The sequence below is a fragment of the Bos indicus genome, chromosome 5 (genome assembly GCF_029378745.1).
Source record: "Bos indicus isolate NIAB-ARS_2022 breed Sahiwal x Tharparkar chromosome 5, NIAB-ARS_B.indTharparkar_mat_pri_1.0, whole genome shotgun sequence".
NCBI lineage: Eukaryota > Metazoa > Chordata > Mammalia > Artiodactyla > Bovidae > Bos > Bos indicus.
In genome coordinates this window covers 91,554,097-91,578,212 of record NC_091764.1, presented here as the reverse complement: position 1 = coordinate 91,578,212, position 24,116 = coordinate 91,554,097, and the positions used below count along the sequence as shown (strand labels likewise).

Sequence of the window (24,116 nt, the reverse complement as noted above, 5' to 3'; positions counted from 1 at the left end):
GGTACATAAATTGCAAAATGGGGATAAAATGAAGTCAGTTCATATCTTAGGGGCTCTTCTCATATATTTAAGTGTTCCAGAAATGTATACAGTCTCCAGAGTATGTATTTCATTATCTTCTGAATTTATTCCTTCTTAATAGTTTTATATTCTTGTTGTCAGACCATGAACTCCTTCTTGCCAAATTCAGACTTAAATTGAAGAAAGTAGGGAAAACCACTAGACCATTCAGGTGTGACCTAAATCAAATCCCTTATGATTATACAGTGAAAGTGAGAAATATATTTAGGGGCCTAGATCTGATAGATAGAGTGCCTGATGAACTATGGAATGAGGTTCATGATATTGTAGAGGAGACAGGAATCAAGACCATCCCCATGGAAAAAAAATGCAAAAAAGCAAAATGGCTGTCTGGGGAGGCCTTACAAATAGAAGAGAAGCTAAAAGCAAAGGAGAAAAGGAAAGATAAACATCTGAATGCAGAGTTCCAAAGAATAGCAAAAAGAGATAAGAAAGCCTTCTTCAGCGATCAATGCAAAGAAATAGAGGAAAACAACAAAATGGGAAAGACTAGGGATCTCTTCAAGAAAATCAGAGATACCAAAGGAATATTTCATGCAAAGATGGGCTCGATAAAGGACAGAGATGGTATGGACCTAACAGAAGCAGAAGATATTAAGAAGAGATGGCAAGAATACACAGAAGAACTGTACAAAAAAAGATCTTCATGATCCAGATAATCACGATGGTGTGATCACTGACCTAGAGCCAGACATCCTGGAATGTGAAGTCAAGTGGGCCTTAGGAAGCATCACTACGAACACAGCTAGTGGAGGTGATGGAATTCAAGTTGAGCTATTCCAAATCCTGAAAGATGATGCTGTGAAAGTGCTGCACTCAATATGCCAGCAAATTTGGAAACCTCAGCAGTGGCCAATAAGACTGGAAAAGGTCAGTTTTTATTCCAATCCCAAAGAAAGGCAATGCCAAAGAATGCTCAAACTACCGCACAATTGCACTCATCTCACATGCTAGTAAAGTAATGCTCAAAATTCTCCAAGCCAGGCTTCAGCAATATGTGGACGGTGAACTTCCTGATGTTCAAGCTGGTTTGAGAAAAGGCAGAGGAACCAGAGGTCAAATTGCCAACATCCACTGGATCATCAAAAAAGCAAGAGAGTTCCAGAAAAGCATCTGTTTCTGCTTTATTGACTATGCCAAAGCCTTTGACTGTGTGGATCACAATAAACTATGGAAAATTCTGAAAGAGATGGGAATACCAGACCACCTGATCTGCCTCTTGAGAAATTTGTATGCAGATCAGGAAGCAACAGTTAGGACTGGACATGAAACAACAGACTGGCTCCAAATAGGAAAAGGAGTTCATCAAGGCTGTATATTGTCACCCTGTTTATTTAACTTATATGCAGAATACATTATGAGAAACGCTGGACTGTAAGAAACACAAGCTGGAATCAAGATTGCAAGGAGAAATATCAATAACCTCAGATATGCAGATGATACCACCCTTATGGCAGAAAGTGAAGAGGAACTCAAAAGCCTCTTGATGAAAGTGAAAGTGGAGAGTGAAAAAGTTGGCTTAAAGCTCAACATTCAGAAAATGAAGATCATGGCATCCTGTCCCATCGCTTCATAGGAAATAGATGGGGAAACAGTGGAACAGTCAAACTTTATTTTCTGGGCTCCAAAATAACTACAGATGATGACTGCAGCCATGAAATTAAAAGACGCTTACTCCTTGGAAGGAAAGTTATGACCAACCTAGATAGCATATTCAAAAGCAGAGACATTACTTTGCCAACAAAGGTTCGTCTAGTCAAGGCTATGGTTTTTCCTGTGGTCATGTATGGATGTGAGGGTTGGACGGTGAAGAAGGCTGAGTGCCGAAGAATTGATGCTTTTGAACTGTGGTGTTGGCAAAGACTCTTGAGAGTCCCTTGGACTGCAAGGAGATCCAACCAGTCCATTCTGAAGGAGATCAGCCCTGGGATTTCTTTGGAAGGAATGATGCTAAAGCTGAAACTCCAGTACTTTGGCCACCTCATGCGAAGAGTTGACTCATTGGAAAAGACTCTGATGCTGGGAGGGATTGGGGGCAGGAGGAGAAGGGGACAACAGAGGCTGAGATGGCTGGATGGCATCACTGACTTGATGGATGTGAGTCTGGGTGAACTCCAGGAGTTGGTGATGGATAGGGAGGTCTGGAGTGCTGCGGTTCATGGGGTCGCAAAGAGTCGGACACGACTGAGCGACTGATCTGATCTGATCTGATTCTTGATGTTTCAAAGTGGCTTATAGACAAATATATGCTGCAAAACAACTATTGATTAGAAATTACATTTCAGCAGACTTGTACCATGTAATGCTCCCTATGTGCAAAATTCAAAAGAAGTTCAGTGCTATTTTTCTGAAAGGGCAAATCAATATTCTAGAAATGAGCTAGTTATAGGAAACAGTTATGTTTGCAAGACAATAAAATGTATCAGGTACCTCACTTTAGGGAAATATTAAATAAATCTCTCAACCAATTAGAAGTAAAATAAAGTTATAAAGACTAAAGAGGTACATTGTTTTTTACTTTTTAACAAACTGTTGAAAACTTATAGTTAATAATTCCATATCAAATATTGAATTTCAGCCTTTATATGTCCCAGGGTTATAAATAAATACACTTGAGTAATCGCATTCTAAAATTCAACCGTGGTCACTAAGACATGGTCTAGGAGCACACCCCTGACCCCCACCTAAAGTAAAAACCAATAGAGGCAATGGGAAGGGGAGGTCCTGGAGTGACCTGAAATCACTCATCTTCATTGTGCAGCTCAGTTTTCTTCCAAATGTTGTTTCCTCTCTTCCCTCACAGGAAATATACATGTGGGTGTGTATTTCATACATTCATTCATGTCTGACTCCTTGTGACCCCATGGACTGTAGCCTATCAGGCTCCTCTGTCCATGGCATTCTCCAAGCAAGAATACTGGAGTGTGTTGCCATGCCCTTTTCCAGGAGATCTTCCTGACCCAGGGATCAAACATGAGTCTCCTGCATTGCAGGCAGATTCTTTACCATCTGGTTAGGATATCATGCTATTGAGAACTAAAATTAAGACCTACACCGAAGGGAGTCATGAGGCAAGGAGAGCTGGGCTGGTGTGATTAGCCTGTCCTGTCCTGCTGGTAGGCTGATGAAATGAAAACTAGCTGTCCTTTTCCTCCGGCTCCAGCAAGTCACTCACCACGTGATCAGAAGCATGATGTGCATGAAGAAATGGGGAAAAGCTCTAATTTCCAAGGAAAATCTCCATTTCATGCTGCTGGGGTTTGTGTATATGAGTTCACCACTATCCCCTTAACTTAGGCAAATGCCTTATGACATCCCAGAACAAGTATGCTCTGTCACCTGGGTTATATTTGCTTCTCTTCTTGTTTTTTGCCTCTCATTCTCAACACTACCAAAACCTTTAATCAGCTGGATTTTATGCATGTATTCTCATTTTAATGTTGTCATTACTTACAGTCCATTAGACACACGTAAAAAATAATATCAAGTTGAACTACTCCTGTATCTCGCGGCACTGGGATAAACAGGTCTCTGACATTTTGAGGTTTACCTCATAGTTTGTGGTCACATTGCCTGCATCTTAAGAGCCCAGTCTTTCAGCACCAAGTCTTATTCCTATTTCTCAATCCCTTGACCTGAACTTTAAAAAATTATTTTTTTTTAACTTGGCATAAGCAATTCTGCTTTTCCCAGTGACAGTGTCTTGTGAAAAGAGTTTCTGTAATTCTCAGGGGAAAGTGACCAGTTGTTTTCCAGCCTTACAAACAGAAGCAGCAGGTAAAAAATACCACATGATGGGTTTGCCACTTCCTGCTGGTGAAGGTCATTGACACAGAATTATGTAACCCTCCACTCAAAATTGAATAGTCCAGCTTTCTCTGAATAGATTAAAATTAAAGTACATGTTAATTTCTCTCCTCAGTTAAAATGATTGTCCCTGACAACACAGGGATAGACTAATTGACCTCTCAGGATCATTATACAACACACTATTATTTCAGTTCTGCACTGTGTAAAAAAACTTACAAGTTGAGTAAAAATCCATAGAGCTTGAACCAGGAGATCGTGTCATCATGGGAGAAACGAAAGTTTGAATGAGACATGTTCTATAAGGAAAATAATCACAATGAAACACACTGAGTTTTCTTCACTTAAAAAATTTTAAAGCACAGTCACATAATCTCTCCACAAATCTCCCCTGTTTTATTTTTTAATTTATTTTTTAAGGATTTTTTTTCGATGGTGAACCATTTTTTAAGTCTTTATTGAATCTGTTACAATATTGCTTCTGCTTTATGTTTTTTAGTTTTTCACCATGAGGCAAGTGGGATCTTAGTTCCCCACCTAGTAATTGAACCCACGCACCCTGCAGTGGAAAGCAGAGTCTTAACCACTGGGCTGCCAGGGAAGTCCCTGCTCTGTTTTATTTCGAACAATGAGTTAGACTGATTTTTCTCCCCTCTTTGAACCAGCACTTATGAGAGAAGCAAATAGACTTCTAATAGAATTCAGTTCAGTTCAGTCGCTCAGTCATGTCCAACTCTTTGCAACCCCGGGGACTGCAGCTTGCCAGGCTTCCCTGTCCATCACCAACTCCCAGAGCTTACTCAAACTCATGTCTGTCGAGTTGGTTAAGAGTATTTTGGGTACAAGCAATACAATTTTAACAATTCCTATGACCATACTCCCATTCCTAAAATATATCTTTTCTTTAATTATTTTAGTAAAAAGTTAACTTCATCTGTGCAGAATAACCTTTCATCATGTATGTAATAGTCAGGCAGTAATAGAGTTATATTTATGTTCTAAAAGTTTTAAATAATAATATCTTTAAAAACAGGTAACTCAGTATTTAAAAGGTATGAGAGTGTTGGCAAGCATCGATATGGGATATAGAAATATCGTACCCATCACTTCTTTACCTTATTGAAAACTAAGTAGCCTATACAACTGTATATTGCTGAGGTCCTCAGATTACTGTGAAAATCTCTGAGGTATACATGGGTACATGCTCAGTCACTTCAGTCATTTCCAACTCTTTGCAACCTCATGGACTATAGCCCACTTGGCTCCTCTGTCCATGGGATTCTTCAGGCAAGAATACTGGGGTGCCATGCCCTCCTGCAGGGAATCTTCCCCATACCAGGATAGAACCTGTGTCTCCCATGTCTCCTGAATTGAAGGTAGATTCTTTACCACTGAGCCACTGGGGAAGCCCCTCTGAGGTATACATTCTGCAGAAACTACCTTGAAGTTTTAAACGTGGATGCTTTCATTTGAGGCTTTCCAGTTCACATTCATACAACTCTTATTCTCCTGGACCCTTCAAATAATGACATGATTCATTTATTATGTCTGAAATCTCAAAATCTCATTGAAGGAGTAGGTGGGAAACTTTTTCATTGTCTGTTATTCTCCTTACATTGAAAACATAAGTATCAATAGATTATATTTTCATCAATACATCTTTAGCCCCTTGAGGTTTTTTTTAATGCTTTTCAGAAACAAGAACTATTATTCCACTTGGTTTATGTTTCCTTTGCAAAAGTCAAAGAGGTGAGAGAAGATAAGTTGGCTTCGTAAAAATGACAAGAGAGCAAGCCCTTTCCTAAAAAAAAAAGCAAATTCATTCAATTAATTTTTTAACTTAAATGTGTAGGAACAGAGAACATACAACAAATGAAAATAATGTGTTTCTTAGACTCTGTAGCACAATACATAGTGGGCAGATATGCAAAATTAGGAATGCAAAATGAAACTCATCTATATATATATACATATTAATATTTTGGCTCCTAGGAATTTAATCCTTTTTTTCAGCATTTCATTCTCATAACTTTCTTTTTGCTTTTAATTTTTATTTTATTTTTAAACTTTACATAACTTTCTTATAGTTCCTTGAATGGTAATTTTTTTTTTTTTCAGAAGAGAAGAAGACTAGAGACAAGTTAAGAATTAAAGAATCAATCAAAGAGATTTAAAGGAATCAGTCTTTTTTCCTTCAGTGTTTTAGGGCATAATAAAAAGTAAAGTTGAAGCATATTGGAATTAGTTTCAAGGAAATATAAATTGTTACATGGCAGAAAGAGTAATCCAGTAATTGTCACTGTTGCATTATCCAGCCACATGTCCTTCCCTTGTTCTGTTGTGCCTCCCGTGCTCATGACACAAGCAGACTGCCAGTGAGGGAAGTTGGCTTGGGGAGACTGCAAGATACAGCTGAACTAATGTTTGTTTTATTGACTAGTACATACTTTGAGCTAAGCCCTTTTGAATTAGAATCACATTAACTTTTTCTGCATTCTGTATAATTCTATAGGTTCAGAGATATTACCTTTTTTTTTTTAACCTCAACCGGCTTAAGTAAGTAGCCTAAGTTACTTGTTACTTGGAAGTTGTAGGGCTGAGATTTGAATCAGAAATACCTGAAAGCAAAACGAAACAACAAAAAAACACCATGTTCTTGCCTTTCTGGTATCTTCCTCCAGGTAATCAAGGGGAAGTGATGGAACAAAGAGCAATACATAGATATATGACAGTGTGGGGACATTATCTATTGAAGAAAAACAGAAAAACTTGGGGTTGATGGTTGAGTCGTCATTAAGTATAGTGACTATTAAATACAATTTTAAAAACTTTGTCTGTATTATAATAAGTCAAAAATAGGCTCTTAAGATAAGTTATTTGTCGTAGAACTTAAGAAGCCTGAAAGAAGAAAAAGTGCATCGTGAACTGAAATGAGGAATAGTGGGTCTCTTATTGATTTTTCACTCTCGGAATCTCATTAACTATCAAATGAAACTTGATGACTGGCAACAAATAAACAACATTTTCCCCATTCTAGACTGTTAAACTACCCAAAGCCATCACACAGATAAGTCTGAAATGCACTTATTGTTCCTGCTGGAGGTGTTTTAAAAAATCAGCTTTAGATATAAGAATTCTTTTTCTCCCTTTCCTTCAGGCTGCTAAAGGATGCACAGAATGAAGCTTATTTTAAAAGCTGGTATCAGAAGCTATTGGCTGCACTCCAATTCTGTGCAGGAAAAGCCTTGAGGGATGAGTTTTCCAAGGAGCAGAAACTTATCAAGATTCTGGGAGACATTGGGGAAAAAGTCAAGACTGCTAGTGACCCTCAAAGACAGGTTTGTTGGGACATCAATGTTCATGTAATGAAGTTTTGTTTTCTTTTTCATTATGGTTCATTTAAGTTTGAAGTTCATAACACTGAAAGTACGTTCCTTGACTGCCACTTAGTCATAAGACACTTCAATTCATTCTTTTGATTAAGTTTTTTTTTTTTTTTTGTCAATTTACTACTCTAATGTTAATGATAATTTCTATCACCAGGACATGGTTTTTTAATTTAAATAGCCATATTGCACAAACAGTACCTGACAAGAGACCAATTTCAAGGCAATTTGACTAAAATGACCAGATGAAGTAATTTCCTCAGAATGGAAGCACAATTCAGACTCACAGAAGAAATACACAAATGGGACTTTTTAAACACCCTTGTCCAAGGGACAACATTTTGGTCTAAATTTTTCCAAATCTGCACTAATCAAAGTTACATTTTTAAAGGCACTTTTTTTTTTTTTTTTTTTTGCCACAACAAATAAAATGAAATGCATGAAACAAATGAATAGTGGTGTGGATAGTAAGGCTTTCACACTAACATCCATGGATGGCAGTCAAAATATTGTCCCTCTTTCATCACTGATTATAATAAAGGACCTGGCTGTTTTTGTTCTTGATCTAATGGAAGAACACTTGCTCTTTTTAATTGTCTGCATTACTAGTTCCCTTCATTAGTGATGTAAAGAATCTACCATTGAGCAGATTCTCTTAAGCTCACATTCTAGATATAGAGAGATAGTGAACTTCCATTCATTGGATTAAGAATGTCATTCAATAACAAGGACTTACTATGGTCTAGGAGTTAAGGATAGAAAGATGACTAAACCATGAATCTTGTCCTCAAAGGAGCTCATGGTCTCTCTCCACTCACTGTTTAAAATCAACAAGTTTTCAACAAAATGATACAAAAATAGTAGGAGGCAAAGTGTCCCAGAACTCTTTCCAGCACAAGATTTTTCTTACTGGAAATCACTTCATTTGGTAGTAATGCCAGAAGCTATGCTACTTCACCTACATAGGAAAAAAAATGGAAAATAAAATGCAGAAGCATGGAATTTATTTTTAAATGGGAGGCATATAATCTCTGGATGCAGAGAAGAGCCTTAAGGCACATAACATGATAAGCAATGCAAAAAACATTTCTATGACTTCTCCATGTTATTGCAAACTCATTAGTTATTGTCTAATGGTAAACAAAAAGTTGAGCACAAGTAAAATAAATTTGGTTTAAAATGTACAAACTTTGTGTATAGGTTTGGTCTTTATTTCTTATATTTTAAAACCCCTCGTGTATTGAAGATGCATACTACAGTCAGTACAGTGCCTTTTTTGACCAATTGCATCAAGTTTAGAAGTGATACTGACATAATCCTCTCACATAAATACATTTCTCTCACCTTGACTGGCTGCTCCTGTGAGAACACCTCTTCACATGAAAACAGGAAAAGAAAAAAGAAGGAGATGGGAGAAGAATTTATAATTTCTCACAAGTTACTATAAGCTTTGTTTTTTCCCCATTTTTTTAAGCCCAATTAATAGGACTGGAAAAGGTCAGTTTTCATTCCAATCCCAAAGAAAGGCAATGCCAAAGAATGCTCAAACTACCACACAATTGCACTCATCTCACACGCTAGTAAAATAATGCTCAAAATTCTCCAAGCCAGGCTTCAGCAATACGTGAACCATGAAATTCCAGATGTTCAAGCTGGTTTTAGAAAAGGCAGAGGAACCAGAGATCAAATTGCCAACATCCTCTGGATCATCAAAAAAGCAAGAGAGTTCCAGAAAAGCATCTATTTCTGCTTTATTGACTATTCCAAAGCCTTTGACTGTGTGGATCACAATAAACTGTGGAAAATTCTGAAAGACATGGGAATACCAGACCACCTGACCTGCCTCTTGAGAAACCTATATGCAGGTCAGGAAGCAACAGTTAGAACTGGACATGGAACGACAGACTGGTTCCAAATAGGAAAAGGAGTATGTCAAGGCTGTATATTGTCACCCTGCTTATTTAACTTATATGCAGAGTACATCATGAGAAACACTGGGATGGAAGAAGCACAAGCAGGAACCAAGATTGCCGGGAGAAATATCAATAACCTCAGATATGCAGATGACACCACTCTTATGACAGAAAGTGAAGAGGACCTAAAAAGCCTCTTGATGAAAGTGAAAGAGGAGAGTGAAAAAGTTGGCTTAAAACTCAACATTCAGAAAACTAAGATCATGGCATCTGGTGCCATCACTTCATGGCAAATAGATAGGGAAACAGTGGAAACAGTGTCAGACTTTATTTTGGGGGGCTGGCTCCAAAATCACTGCAGATGGTGATTGTAGCCATGGTACAGGGAGGGAGGTGAGAGGGGTGTTCAGGATGGGGAACATGTGTACCCTTGTGGTGGATTCATGTTGATATATGGCAAAACCAATACAATATTGTAAAGTTAAAAAAAAAGAAAGAAAAAGAAAGTAAACAGTGATGTGTTTATGAAAAAAAACAACAAGAAAAAAAGACACTTACTCCTTGGAAGGAAACTTATGAACAACCTAGATAGCATATTAAAAAGCAGAGACATTACTTTGCCAACAAAGGTCCATCTAGTCGAGCCTATGGTTTTTCCAGTGGTCATGTATGGATGTGAGAGTTGGACTGTGAAGAAAGCTGAGCACCAAAGAATTGATGCTTTTGAACTGTGGTGTTGGAGAAGACTCTTGAGAGTCCCTTGGACTGCAGAGAGGTCCAATGAGTCTATCCTAAAGGAGATCAGTCCTGGGTGTTCCATTGGAAGGACTGATGCTAAAGCTGAAACTCCAGTACTTTGGCCACCTCATGTGAAGAGTTGACTCATTGGAAAAGACTCTGATGCTGGGAGGGGTTGGGGGCAGGAGGAGAAGGGGACGACAGAGGATGTGATGGCTGGATGGCATCACTGACTTAATGGACAGGAGTTTGAGTGAACTCCAGGAGTTGGTGAGGGACAGGGAGGCCTGGCGTGCTGCGATTCATGGGGTCGCAAAGAGTTGAACGTGACTGAGTGACTGAACTGAACTAAACTGATATCCAGTGAAGAAATTTTAGTTAAAGAGAGCAGAGGTTCCCCTCTGTGATGCTCTTCAGGCAAATCCAGGTATAGAAAAGACAAAGAGGACAGACGAAAAGAATCCCATTGTGGAACTTTGCCCCACTTCTCCTCCTTGTTTTTCTGGATTCTGGAAGCAGTCGATTCTGTCATTTGACCATGAGCCAGGAGTCAGAGCTGAGAAACTCCTGAGAGTTGGTCAAGCATCATTAATCTGATATCCTCATTTGTAGAAATGTACTTAAAAGTGTTTTCAAAGTAGGCCAAAAGTTTTTTGTTTTTTTGTTTTTTTTAATTATCATTGCTTTTCCCTCTTTTTGACAGGGAATACACAATTCTTTTTTTTTTTTTTTTTTACTTGAGTATAGTTGCTTTACAATGTTATGTTAGTTTTTTCTGTACAGCAAAGTGAATCAATTACATGTATACATGTGTCCCCCTTTTTTTGGAGTTCCTTCCCTTATAGGTCACCACAGAGCACTGAGTAGAGTTCCCTGTGCTGTACAGTAGGTTCTCGTTGGTTTTCTGTTTTATACCTAATAGTGTATATATGTCAGTCCCAATTTCCCAATTCATCCCATCCCCTCAGTTCCCCCTTGATATCTGTAAGTTTGTTCTCTTCCTCTCAGGGGATACACAATGCTAAAGGTGTTGTTTGGTCTCTGACCTTCCACGTGTGCAGAGGACTGTTGAAGGGAGTAAGTCAAGTATCAGAAATACACTCACTGGCATTTAGTAAACTATTTGTTCATATATGTTACTGTTTCTGACATTTATCAATTGTCCGTAATTATCTTTTTTGTCATTATTGCACCTACTCTATGTAAATTTTTTTCTAAAATGTACTATCAGTATTAAGTGTAAATCTTAAGAGTTACAAACTAAGATTTCAGGGAATTACAATAAATGGATCATGTTAATAATTCCTTAAAGCAGGGGTTGCAAGTTGCTAGGTCACAGGTCAAGCCCCATGCATCATGTTTTGTTTGAACAGAACAGTACTTTGTTTTGCTTTTGTTTTTAATTTAAAGTGCTTCAGAAAGGGCATTCAATCTTTACGCCTTCATTTTTCCTGGGACTCCCTCTTGTTTTAGCCTGTTGCCTCCTCATATGCAGCTACCTCACCCACCGACCCAAAGCACCCAAGTGTGTAACCCCTAAATTAACGAGTTTATATAATCAATAGAAGAAACATATAACTTGAAGGGAAAGTCAAGTTCTTTATAGTTTCAAAAATGCTTTTTCTAATGATTTTTCACAGGAGGTCCTGAAGAAGGAGCTTGGCAGACTAGAAGAATTCTTTTGGTGTGCAAAGACCTGTCACCTCCCTCTGAACCCTGCCCTATGCGTACAGGGGATTGATGGTGATGTAAGTCGATGTATTCAGTAGATAAGTTGAGTATTTTTATTTTGTGTTGTTTAGGTTTTGAAATGGCAAAAACAATTTGTGAATTGTTATTATAATTATTTAAGAAAAATTAATTGGATCTCATCCGAACTGCGTGGTCTATTTGATGCACTGTGACCAGTTGGGATCACATTAACTGCATCAGCTATTTCATTGGTTTATTAATAGAAGCAGACTTTCAGTTCAGTGAAAAAAATAAAAATACTCCTTACTTAAATTGATTTCTTGACTTAATCAAAACTGGTTGGTTTGGTGACCCCATGTAGGCTGGTTTAATTTCATGCTTATTTAGATTATGTGTACACCCTTGCCTAGGACACGAATATATCATTAGCTATAACATCTCAGTTTTGATTCAATTTAAAATTCATTGATGTTCATGAGTCATGATGCTATGTGATATATTTTGTGATTTTACTCATGCCCGGAAAGCCCTTCTTAGCATCACTGAACTCACAAACTCCTTCTCTGCCAAGTCTCTATCAGTCACACTTGTCTGACTTAGAATCATTCTTTCTCCAAAATCCAAGACTAGAAGACTCTATTAAAAATGATTGATAAGTGACATTTAGAAGTGAAGAGATTAAACTTTCATACATACACAGTAAATGTTACATAACTTAAGTCTTAATAAGTCAAGGAAACAAATTCAATAATTAAGGGGAAAATTAGACCATTAGTATGAATAGAAGAGGGCTTCCCAGGAAGCATAGTGGTGAAGAATCTGCCTGCCAAGCAGGATACGAAAGAGACTCAGGTTTGATCCTTGAGTCAGGAAGATCCCCTGGAGAAGGAAATGGCAACCTACTCCAGTATTTTTGCCTGGGAAATCCCATGGACAGAGGAACCTGGAGAGCTACAGTCCATCCATGGGGTTGCAAAGAATTGGACATGACCGAGCACACACACACCCGCACAATGCATGAATAGAAAACATTTTGCTAAAAACTTAATGCTGTCACCTTGACAACTTTTCTGCTACAAAGACACCCTACAAACTTTCCTAATATACTTCATAGATGTATTTTGAACAAAAACAAAACATCAATTCCATAAGCTGAGGTGTCTATCAAAGCTAAAATCCAAATCATCACTGATTTTTTAAAAAATGTGTAACATTTTTATTATGAGTAGTATACACTGATTGATGCTAAAGATACATGGAAACTCAATATTTCAAAGGCAGCGAATCTTTTTTTCTTCGGTTATAAGTATTAATATATTTTTCTAGCGCTACAATCAAAAAACAGTTGGATCCAGTTAACAGTTTTTGAAATGAAAAGGAAGGTTTTTACATAAATAACTAGGTCATTTAAGCAGCCACATGAGCAATACATAGAACAATGGAGATTGTGAAGGCCAGATGTTATTTTTTATTTCTGCCTTATTGATTTGTTGTTATTGTTTAAGGAATAGAAAGATTTTTTTTCAGTTAAAATTACATATCAATGCCTCATGCAGGCCTTGGGGATGTGGAGCACTGCCTCTACTGGGTGGCTGTGGAAGTGTCCAGGTGAGCTGGCCAGGCCAAGGTCCCCACTAGCCCAGCAATCAGCACCCAAAGTGCTGTGGCTGAGACCACGCTCCTCCCCTACAGCACCCCCCAGCCATCAGCACTTCTCCTGAAGCTGGCAAGTGCCCCAGGTGGAGTCATCTCTTTGCCCATATGCTCTGGTCAGCTCTGCTGTGCGTACAGCAATGAACAGGGAAAGTGGCAGGCGAAGCTCTCACCTGCAGGACATTTTAGTCTGTCCTCAGTCCTACTGAACAACAAGGAGGTCTGAAGGGACACACATCACCTCTGAAGGTGCCATAAATGCAGCAAAATTCTAGTCAGAACCCACATCTGGTTAACCATCAGGGAATCCACACTTGTATGAAACTCTGGGAATGTAATGAGTATGTTAAGAGCTTTAGAGAAACCCCTCAGCCAGTGGTTCGTCTGAGCACCCACTGAGGGGACAGACTCTATGGAAGTGAATGTGAGGAGACTTGTCACCACTCCTCCCATCTCAATAAATATAGACAGGGAGAAACCTCATCAAGGTGACAAACAAGAAAAGCCTTCACTCCTCATTCCCTCAGAGGCACATCAGACAGCCCTTACTGGGGAGAAGTCTGCAGAATATCATGAGTGTAGGAGGCCTTCATTCAGAGTAGAATCTTTTTACAGCAGCAGGCACTTCACACAGGTGACAAATGTTATGTTGAAATGAATGTGGGAATGCTCTCTGTTCTGATAGAAATCTTACTGACCACCAGAAAGTTCACACTGGGGAGAAGTCTTACAAGTGTAAGGAACGTAGTAAGGCCTTCAGTCAGAGAAAATCCAGTGTCAAATAAGATAGTCAGTGTCAGTCTTACTTGACACTGGGTTCCCCATGCCAGCGAACAAGCACATACATGTTGGCAGTGTAGAAAAGCCTTCAGTCAGACCTCTAAACGTGTTGATTATGAGCAAGTTCACGCCAGAGAAAAGCCTTTTGAATGTGGCATGGCATGGCATTTAGTCTAGTAAATACCTTACTTTATGCTACAGACTTCACACCAGCAAAAACACAATAAATGTGGAAAATACATAGTTGAGACTCACACCTCATTATATATCACAGAATTCACACAGGTTAGAAGTCCTATGGATGTAATAATGAGTATGGGAAGATCTTTGGTTATACCACCAGTCCTCTAGGACATCAGAAAGCCCATGTGGGGAGAAAGCTGATAAATGCAGTGATGGTGGAAAAGTCAATGCTGAGCTTATCGTGTGTCAGAAGTCACTCTGCAAAAGAGACTTAGATGTATAGAACAGTCTTTTGGACTCTGTGGGAGAGGGAGCAGATGGGGTGATTTGGGAGAATGGCATTGAGACATGTATAATATCATATAAGAAATGAATTGCCAGTCCAGGTTCACTGCAGGATATAGGATGCTTGGGGCTGGTGCACTGGGATGACCCAGAGGGATGGTACAGGGAGGGAGGTGGGAGGGGGATTCAGGATGAGGAGCACGTGTACACCTGTGGCAGATTCATGTTGATGTATGGCAAAACCAATACAATATTGTAAAGTAATTAGCCTCCAATTAAAATAAATAATTTTTATTTTTTTTTTAAAAGAAGTCACTCTGGAGAGAAGTCCCATGAAGGAGAGAGCATGGCAAAGCCTGCATACACAGTCAGCATTCTAGTTTAATCACCATCAGTTAACTACATTAGGGAGAAGCACTCAGGCCTGGCTCAATCCATTTCTTAAAACATGGCCCTTCAAGACAGAAAGCAAAAGTCTTCTTAGGTTTGGCTAAGCTTTCTTAATAAGAAGAATTCTCACCCCTACCTCTCTCGTTCAGACCACTAACCACAATGGACCATTTCCTGTTTCACTAAGGGATGGATAGAATGAGAGAGTAGGAATAACTTAATGCAATCCTTCTCTACTCCTGGGAAAGTAAGGACCAGACTTTTTATTTACTAAATAGATTTCTTTTCCTTTTAAAAATCTCTTTTAAATCTATTTCAGCAGTGTTTACTTTACAACAAGAGAAGTCATATCATCCTTTCTGTATTCTTATCTTTCTCTATTCCAGCTCCTTTATCTCATCATTTTTATAAACTATCCTCTAAGACTTTGATTTATTCTTCCCTATCTCTTGGTTATGGCCTTCCCAATCCACATTTAACTTCTACTCTGAGGTGTCTTTGTTTGCCTTTTCCTATCTAGCAAACATTTTCTTTCACCTGTTTACTAATCTATGTCTTTCACAATCTTCAAATTCAGCTCATCTCTGAAATACTCCCTTCTTCATGTGCTTCCTCATTCAACTATGTTACATTGCCTTGTAAATTATTTTTGACTTAATGCATGTGTGTATACTTTCTTACCAACTTTCCACAGGCTCTTTCAGAGGTAGATATGGTGCCTCTTTCTATTTGCATATAGATAGTGGTTTGTGCATACTAGTTGTCAAGTGTATGGTATTTTTGTTGTGACTCTCAAAAAACAGACTGCATCTGAAAACCAAAATATGAAACAATGAAAGCACAATCACTCTCAGTGATGTAATTACAAAGAGGGGCTCAGTCTCCCTTAGCCCTTTGTCTCTTCCCTGGACTTGGCATGCCTCAAAGACTTTATCACCTCCCCCCATGCCTCTCATCCCCAGAGTTGAATGAGGAAAATTTGAAAACCACTAGTCTAGACTGTGGCCCAATACAGGGTTTCCTAATTAATACCATGACAGAAGGTCATATTCCCTGATTGACTGATTCTTGCAGCAAGAATTCATTACTTAACAGGCAGCCTCATCCTTTCACTGTAAAACTCAAATTGATTCAGTAAACAAGGGTTTCTGTTTGCCTGGGGATTATGTTAGATTTACATCGATAGGTTAAGAAATAGATCCTTTCCTCTCTTCTACCCATTTCAGACTTCTCAGTAATAATGACATTCAAACCGATCCTTCAAAATGTATTGATGTCATATGTTTACTAAGTTGATAAGTTAAAAGTATAAAATCCTTTTCCTTTTAGTATTGATTTAATTTTTCACTGTCAACATGAACTCTCTAATAACCTAAAAACATATAGCCTTTAGCACTCAAACAATTATAAGCACATAAAAGGAAAATAATGGAAAGCAGTCGATACTGTTTATGATATTGTTCAGCTTTAGCTGAAGATAAAATGTAAAGTATAATTGAAAAACATGAGAACAGGAAATATATGTTGTACAGTTATTTGTAAAGATAAGAAAATGTTCATTAACAAAAAGGGGGAAAATGCATTAATCTTTTAGAAGTACCTGATTAATATCAGACATTGTAAAAGCTATTTTATATCCATATACCTATTACATTTGTATGAGGTAGGATTTTTACCCCTATATTACATTAAGATACAAACATTTATTCCAATGTGAAATAGGGATAATGAGTCAGACACAACTGAGCAACTAACACACAAGCAAAAACATTTAAGTAATTTGTCCAAGGTGTTACAGTTGATGTGACAGAGTCCAAGTTTTTGTTTTTTGTTTTTTTAATTGGAGGATAATTCCTTTGCAACATTGTATTGGTTTCTGCCAAAGCAATGTGAATCAGCCATAAATATACATACATACAAAAACAAAACACTGGGAGCTGGCTGTGGCTCAGATCATGAACTCCTTATTGCAAAATTCAGATTTAAATTGAAGGAAAAAAGAACACCACTAGACCCTTCAGGTATGACCTAAATCAAATCCATTATGATTATACAGTGGAAGTGACAAATAAATTCAAGGGATTAGATCTGACAGAGTGCCTGAAGAACTATGGACGGAGGTCCGTGACATTGTACAAGAGGTAGTGATAAAGACCATCCCCAAGAAAAATAAATGCAAAAAGACAAAATGGTTGTCTGAGGAGGCCTGACAAATAGCTAAAAAAAGAAGAGAAGCTAAAGGCAAAGGAGAAAAGGAAAGATATACCCATTTGAATGGAGTTCCAAACAATAGCAAGGAGAGATAAGAAAGCCTTCCTCAGTGATCAATGCAAAGAAATAGAGGAAAATACATGGGAGCTGTGTTCTGAGATCAGGGGGAAATGTGCACGGTGCCCAGAGATGTGCAGAACCACAGGTGGGGCCTCACAGTTAGATACATATAGAGATATTACTCTGGTCTTGGAATGTATTGGTATTTCCCAGGACAATAAATCAAGGAGGTAGACTGAGAGCTCTAAAATAACTAAATAACCAGGTTGTTGAGCCACTAACAGGCATAGGCAATTCATCACATAAATGAGATGTGCCACAACAGAGATCAAACCCTGACTCTTTGGAGTGGGAGCACTGACTCCAAGACCCTAGACTACCAGAAGAACTAACCCTAGGGAGTATCAAATAGAGAGAACTCACACAAAGGAAACCACTGGAATACAAGACCTGGCATCACCCAACCACCAGTAGCACCCCATGCAGAATGCCTCATCTAAACAACAAACAAAATAAAAATGCAAACCAAATCATCAGCAGACAGGAGTACCACCTCACTCAGCCTTGCCTATCAGAGGAAAAACAAACAAACAAACAAAAACTCAGCACAAATCTCACCCTATATGAAGCTCACACAACCACTGGACCAACCTTAGGAGGGCAGAAATAAAAAGGAAGAAAGAATTCAACCTTCTTCAAGGAAAGAATTCAAGTTTCCTCGAAGCCTGGGAAAAGGAGACATCAAATACAATAACTTTAAAGAAAAACTGAAAAGGCAGAGAAATACTGCACAAATGAAGGCACAAACTAGAAACACAGAAGTCCAAATAAACGAAGAGGAAATGGGGAAATTACCTGAAAAAGAAGAATTCAGAATTATAGCAGTAAAGATGAGCAAAAACCCTGAAAACAAAACAGAGAACATGCAAGAATCAATTAACAAAGACCTAGAAGAATTAAAGAATAAGCATACAGAGACAAACAACACAATTACTGAAATTAAAAATATTCTAGAAGGAATCAATAGCAGAATATCTGAAGCAGAAGAACAAATCGGTGAGTTGGAAGAAAAAATGGTGAAAATAACTTCTTAAGACCAGAATAAAGTAAAAGGAATGAAAAGAACTGAGGATAGTCTCAGAGACCTCTGGGAACATATCAAATGCACCAACATTCAAATTATAAGGGTCCCAGAAGAAGAAGAGAGAAAAAGAGGGTATGAGAAAATTTTTGAAGAGATTATAGTTGAAAATTTCCCCAACATGGCAAAGGAAATAGCCAATCAAGTCCAAGAGGAACAAAGAGTCCCATACAGGATAAACCCAAGAAGAAACACACCAAGAAGCATACTAATCAAACTAACAAGACTAAACACAAAGAAAGAATATTAAAGGAAGAGGCAGCAAGGGAGAAGCAACGAGTAAACAAATAAATTCAAGGGATTAGAACAAGTAAAATGCTTAAAGCTGATCTTTAAGCAGAAACTCTGCAGGCCAGAAGGAAATGGCAGGATATATTTAAAATACTGAATGGGAAAAATCTACAACCAAAATTACTGTACCAACCAAGGATCTCATTGAAAATTGATGGAGAAATAAAAAGCTTTGCAGAAAAGAAAAAGTTAAGAGAATTCAATATCACCAAACCAGCTTTACAACAAATGTTAAACCGACTTATATAGTCAAGAAATACAAGAGAAGGAGAAAGATCTACAAAATCAACCCCAAACAATTAGAAAATGGCAATAGGAGCATATATATATATATATATATATATATATATATATATATATATATCAATAATTACTTTAAATGTAAGTGGATTAAATGCTAAAACCAAAATACACAGACTGGCTGAAAGGATACAAAACAAGATCCATATATATGCTGTCTACAAGAAACCCACATCAGACCTAAAGACACATATAGACTGAAAGTGAGAGGATGGAAAAATGCATTCCATGCAAATGGGAAGCAAAAGAAAGCTGGACTAGCAATCCCCATGCCAGACAAAATAAACCCTAAAATAAAGAAGATTACAATAGATAAGGAAGGACAGTACCTAATGATCAAGAGATCAATCCAAGAGGAAGACATAACAATTGTAAATATCTACGCACCCAACATAGGAGCACCTCAATACATAAGACAAACATGAACAGACATAAAAGGAGAAATCGACAGTAACACAATAATAGTGGGAGACTTTAACACCCCACTCACACCAATGGACAGATGATCAAAACAGAAAATTAATAAGGAAACACAAGTCTTCAATGATACATTAGATGAAATGGATCTCATTGATATCTTCAAGACATTCCATCCAAATGCAAAAGAATACACCTTCTTTTCAAGTACACATGGAACATTCTCCAGGATAGACTTGGGTCACAAATCAAACCTCAGTAAATTTAAGAAAATTGAAATCATATCAAGCATCTTCTCCAACCACAACACTATGAGACTAGATACTAATTACAAGAAAAAAACTGTAAGAAAAACAAACACATGGAGATTAAACAACACATTTCCAAATAACTACAGGTTAATGAAGAAATCAAAAGGGAAATAAAAAAAAATTTTTTAGAAACAAATGACAAAGAGAACATGACAACTCAAACCTAAGGGATGCAGCAAAAGTGGTTCTAACAGGGAAGTTTATTGCAATACAATCCTACCTCAAGAAACAAGAAAAACATTAAATAGACAACCTAACTTTATACCTAAAGCAACTGGAAAAAGAAGAAGAAAAAAAAATTTAGCAGAAGGAAAGAATCATAAAGATCTGAGAAGAAATAAATGAAAAAGACATGAAAGAAACAACAGTAGAGATCAATAAAACTAAAAGCTGGTTCTTTGAGAAGATAAACAAAATTGACAAACCCTTAGCCAGACTCATCAGGAGAAAAAGAGAGAAGAATCAAATCAACAAAATTAGAAATGAAAAAGGAGAGGTTACAACAGACAATGCGGAAATACAAAGGATTATAAGGGACTATTATGAACAACTATATGGTAATAAAATAGATAACCTGGACGAAATGGACAGATTCTTAGAAATGTTCGGTCTTCCAAAACTGAATCAGGAAGAAATAGAAATTTTGAACAACCCAATTTCAAGCACTGATATTAAAGCTGTGATCAAAAACTCTCCCCAAAAACAAAAGTTCAGGACCAGATGGCTTTACAGGAGAATTCTATCAAACATTTAGAGAAGATCTAATGCCTATCCTTTTAAAACTCTTTCAAAAAATTGCAGAGGAAGGAACACTTCCCAATTCATTCTATGAGGTCAAAATCACCCTGATACCAAAATCAGACAAAGGAAACACAAGAAAAGAAAACGACAGGCCAATATCACTGATGAACATAGATGCAAAAATCCTCAACACAATTTTAGCAAACAGAATTCAGCAATACATCAAAAAGCTCATACACCATGATCAAGTTGGATTTATTTCAGGGATGCAAGGATTCTTCAATATACAGAAATCAATGAATGTGACACACCGTATTAACAAATTGAAAGACAAATCTGCTTCTATACCATCATCTCAATAGAAGCAGGAAAAGCCTTGAACAAAATTCAGCACCTATTTATGTTTTAAAACTCTTAAAAAATGGGCATAGAAGGAACCTACCATAACACAGTAAAGGCCATATATGATAAGCCTACAGCAAACACTGTGTCTTTCCTTTTCCCTAAGTCCTTTCAAAAGCTCAGTTAGTAGAGCGGAGGACTGTAGTTGACACTCTAACTGAGAGACATCCTTAGGTCGCTGGTTCAACTCCAGCTCGAAGGAGACATATCCACTTTTGGACTTCCCTTGTGGCTCAGCTGGTAAAGCTTCCATCCGCAATGTGGGAGACCTGGGTTCCATTCCTGGGTTGGGAAGATCCGCTGGAGAAGGGAAAGGCTACCCACTCCAGTATTCTGGCCTGGAGAACTCCATGGACTGTATAGTCCATGGGGGTCTCACAGAGTCGGACATGACTGAAGCAACTTAGCAGCAGCAGCAAACATTATTCTCAATGGTGAAAAACTGAAAACATTTCCCCTAAGATTAGGATTGTGAAGAAAGCTGAGTGCCAAAGAATTGATGCTTTTGAACTGTGGTGTTGGAGAAGACTCTTGAGAGTCATTTGGACTGCAAGGAGATCCAACCAGTCCATTCTGAAGGAGATCAGCCCTGGGATTTCTTTGGAAGGAATGATGTTAAAGCTGAAACTCCAGTACTTTGGCCACCTCCTGCGAAGAGTTGACTCATTGGAAAAGACTCTGATGCTGGGAGGGATTGGGGACAGGAGGAGAAGGGAATGACAGAGGATGAGATGGCTGGATGGCATCACTGACTCGATGGATGTGAGTCTGGGTGAACTCCAGGAGTTGGTGATGGACAGGGAGGCCTGGCGTGCTGCGATTCATGGGGTCGCAAAGAGTCGGACACGACTGAGCGACTGAACTAAACTGAACTGAAGATCAGGAACAAGACAAGGGTGTCCACTTTCACCACTGTTATTAGACATATTTCTGGAAATTCCAGCTACAGCAATCAGAGAACAAAAAGAAATAAAAGGAATGCAGATCAGAAAAAAAGAAGTAAAGCTCTCACCATTTGCAGATGACATGATACTATACATAGAAAACTCTAAGAATAGTATCAGAAAATTACTAGAGCTAATCAGTGAATTTAGCAAAGTTGCAGGATACAAAATCAATACACAGAAATCACTTGCATTTCTATATACTAACAATGAAAAATCAGAAAGAGCAATTAAGGAATCAATCCCATTCACCATTGCAACAGAGAGAATTAAAAATCTAGTAATAAACTTACTTAAGGAGAAGAAAGAACTGTACACATAAAATTATAAGACACTAATGAAAGAAATCAAAGATGACATAAACAGATGGAGAGATATTCCACGTTCCTGGGTAGGAAGAATCATATTTTTCAAAATCATATTGTGAAAATGACTATACTACTAAATGCAATCTACAGATTAAATGCAATCTCTATCAAATTACCAATGCATTTTTCACAAAACTAGAACAAAAAAATTCAAAATTCATATGGAAACACAAAAGACCCCACATAGCCAAAGTAGTCTTGAGAAAGAAGGATGCAGCTGGAGGAATCAACCTTCCTGACCTCAGGTTATACTACAAAGCTACACTCATCAAGACAGTATGGTACTGGCACAAAAACAGAAAGGTAGCCCACTGGAACAAGACAGAAAGCCCAGAAATAAACCCATGCATCTATGGGTACCTTATTTTTGACAATGGAGGCAAGAATATACAATGGAGCAAAGACAGCGTCTTCAGTAAATGGTGCTGGGAAAACTGGACAGCTACATATAAAAGAATGAAATTATAACACTTCCTAACACCATACACAAAGATAAACTCAAAATGGGTTAAAGACCTAAATGTAAGACCAGAAACTATAAAACTCTTAGAGGAAAACTTAGGCTGAACAGTCGATGATATAAATCAAAGCAAGATCCTCTATGACCCACCTCCTAGATAATGGAAATAAAAACAAAAGTAAACAAGTGGGACCTGATTAAATTTAAAAGCTTTTGCACAGCAAAGGAAACTATAATCAGGATGAAAAGAAAACCCTCAGAATGGGAGAAAATAATAGCAAATGAAACAGCTGACAAAGGATTAATCTCCAAAATATACAAGCAGCTCATACAACTCAATGCCAGAAAAACAAACAACCCAATCAAAAAGTGGGAAAAGGACCCAAACAGACATTTTGCCAAAGAGGACATACAGATGGCTATCAAACACGTGAAATGATGGTCAACGTCACTCATTATTAGAGAAATGCAAATCAAAACTACAATGACATATCACCTCACACCGATCAGAATGGCCATCATCAAGTCTACAAACAATAAATACTAGAGAGGATGTGGAGAAAAGGGAACACTCTTGCACTGTTTGTGGGAATGTATACTGATACAGCCACTATGGAAGATGGCATGGAGATTCCTTAAAAAGCTAGGAAAAAACCACCATATGACTCAGCAATCCTACTCCTAGGCATATACCCTAAGGAAACCAAACTTGAAAAAGACACATGTATCCCATTATTCATTATAGAACTATTTACAATAGGTAGAACATGGAAGCAACCTAGATGAATGGATAAAGAAGTTGTGGTACATATACACAATGGAATATTACTCAGCCATAAAAAAGAACACATTTGAGTCAGTTCTAATGAGGTGGATGAACCTAGAACCTGTTATATAGAGTGAAGTGAGTCTGAGAGAGAAAGATAAATACTGTATTCTAACACATATATATGGAATCTAGAAAAATGGTACTGAAGAATTTATTTACAGGGCAACAATGGAGAAACAGACATAGAGAATAGACTTATGGACATGGGGAGAGGGGAGGAGAGGGTAAGATGTATGGATAGAGTGACATGGAAACTTACTTTACCATGTGTAAAATAGATGGCCAACAGGAATTTGGTATGGCTCAGGAAACTCAAACAGGGGCTCTATATCAAACTAGAGGGGTGGGATGGGGAGGGAAATGGGAGGGGGTTTCAAAAGGGAGGGGATATATGTAAACCAATGGCTGACTCATTTTGAGGTTTGACAGAAAACAACAAAATTCTGTAAAGCAACTATCCTTCAATAAAAAATTAATTTTAGAAAATAAATAGAGGAAAATAATAGAATGGGAAAGACTAGAGATCTCTTTCGGAGAAGGCAATGGCACTACACTCCAGTACTCTTACCTGGAAAATCCCATGGACGGAGGAGGCTGGTAGGCTTCAGTCCATGGGGTCGCTAAGAGTCAGACATGACTGAGCGACTTCACTTTCACTTTTCACTTTCCTGCATTGGAGAAGGAAATGGCAATCTGCTCCAGCGTTCTTGCCTGGAGAATCCCAGGGACGGTG

The 24,116-nt window shown here is 37.9% G+C and overlaps 1 protein-coding gene across 6 annotated transcripts in view; it reads left to right on the top strand.

Moving 5' to 3' along the window:
• The window catches only part of PIK3C2G (phosphatidylinositol-4-phosphate 3-kinase catalytic subunit type 2 gamma), a 644,646-nt gene that overhangs the window by 440,302 nt on the left and 180,228 nt on the right, over window positions 1–24,116 (top strand). For all 6 annotated transcript variants that reach the window (XM_070788624.1, XM_070788625.1, XM_070788623.1 and 3 more), the window contains 2 exons: window positions 7,046–7,226; window positions 11,566–11,673. In XM_070788624.1, coding sequence (XP_070644725.1) covers window positions 7,046–7,226; window positions 11,566–11,673 — 289 coding nt within the window. The remainder of the gene's footprint in view (window positions 1–7,045; window positions 7,227–11,565; window positions 11,674–24,116) is intronic.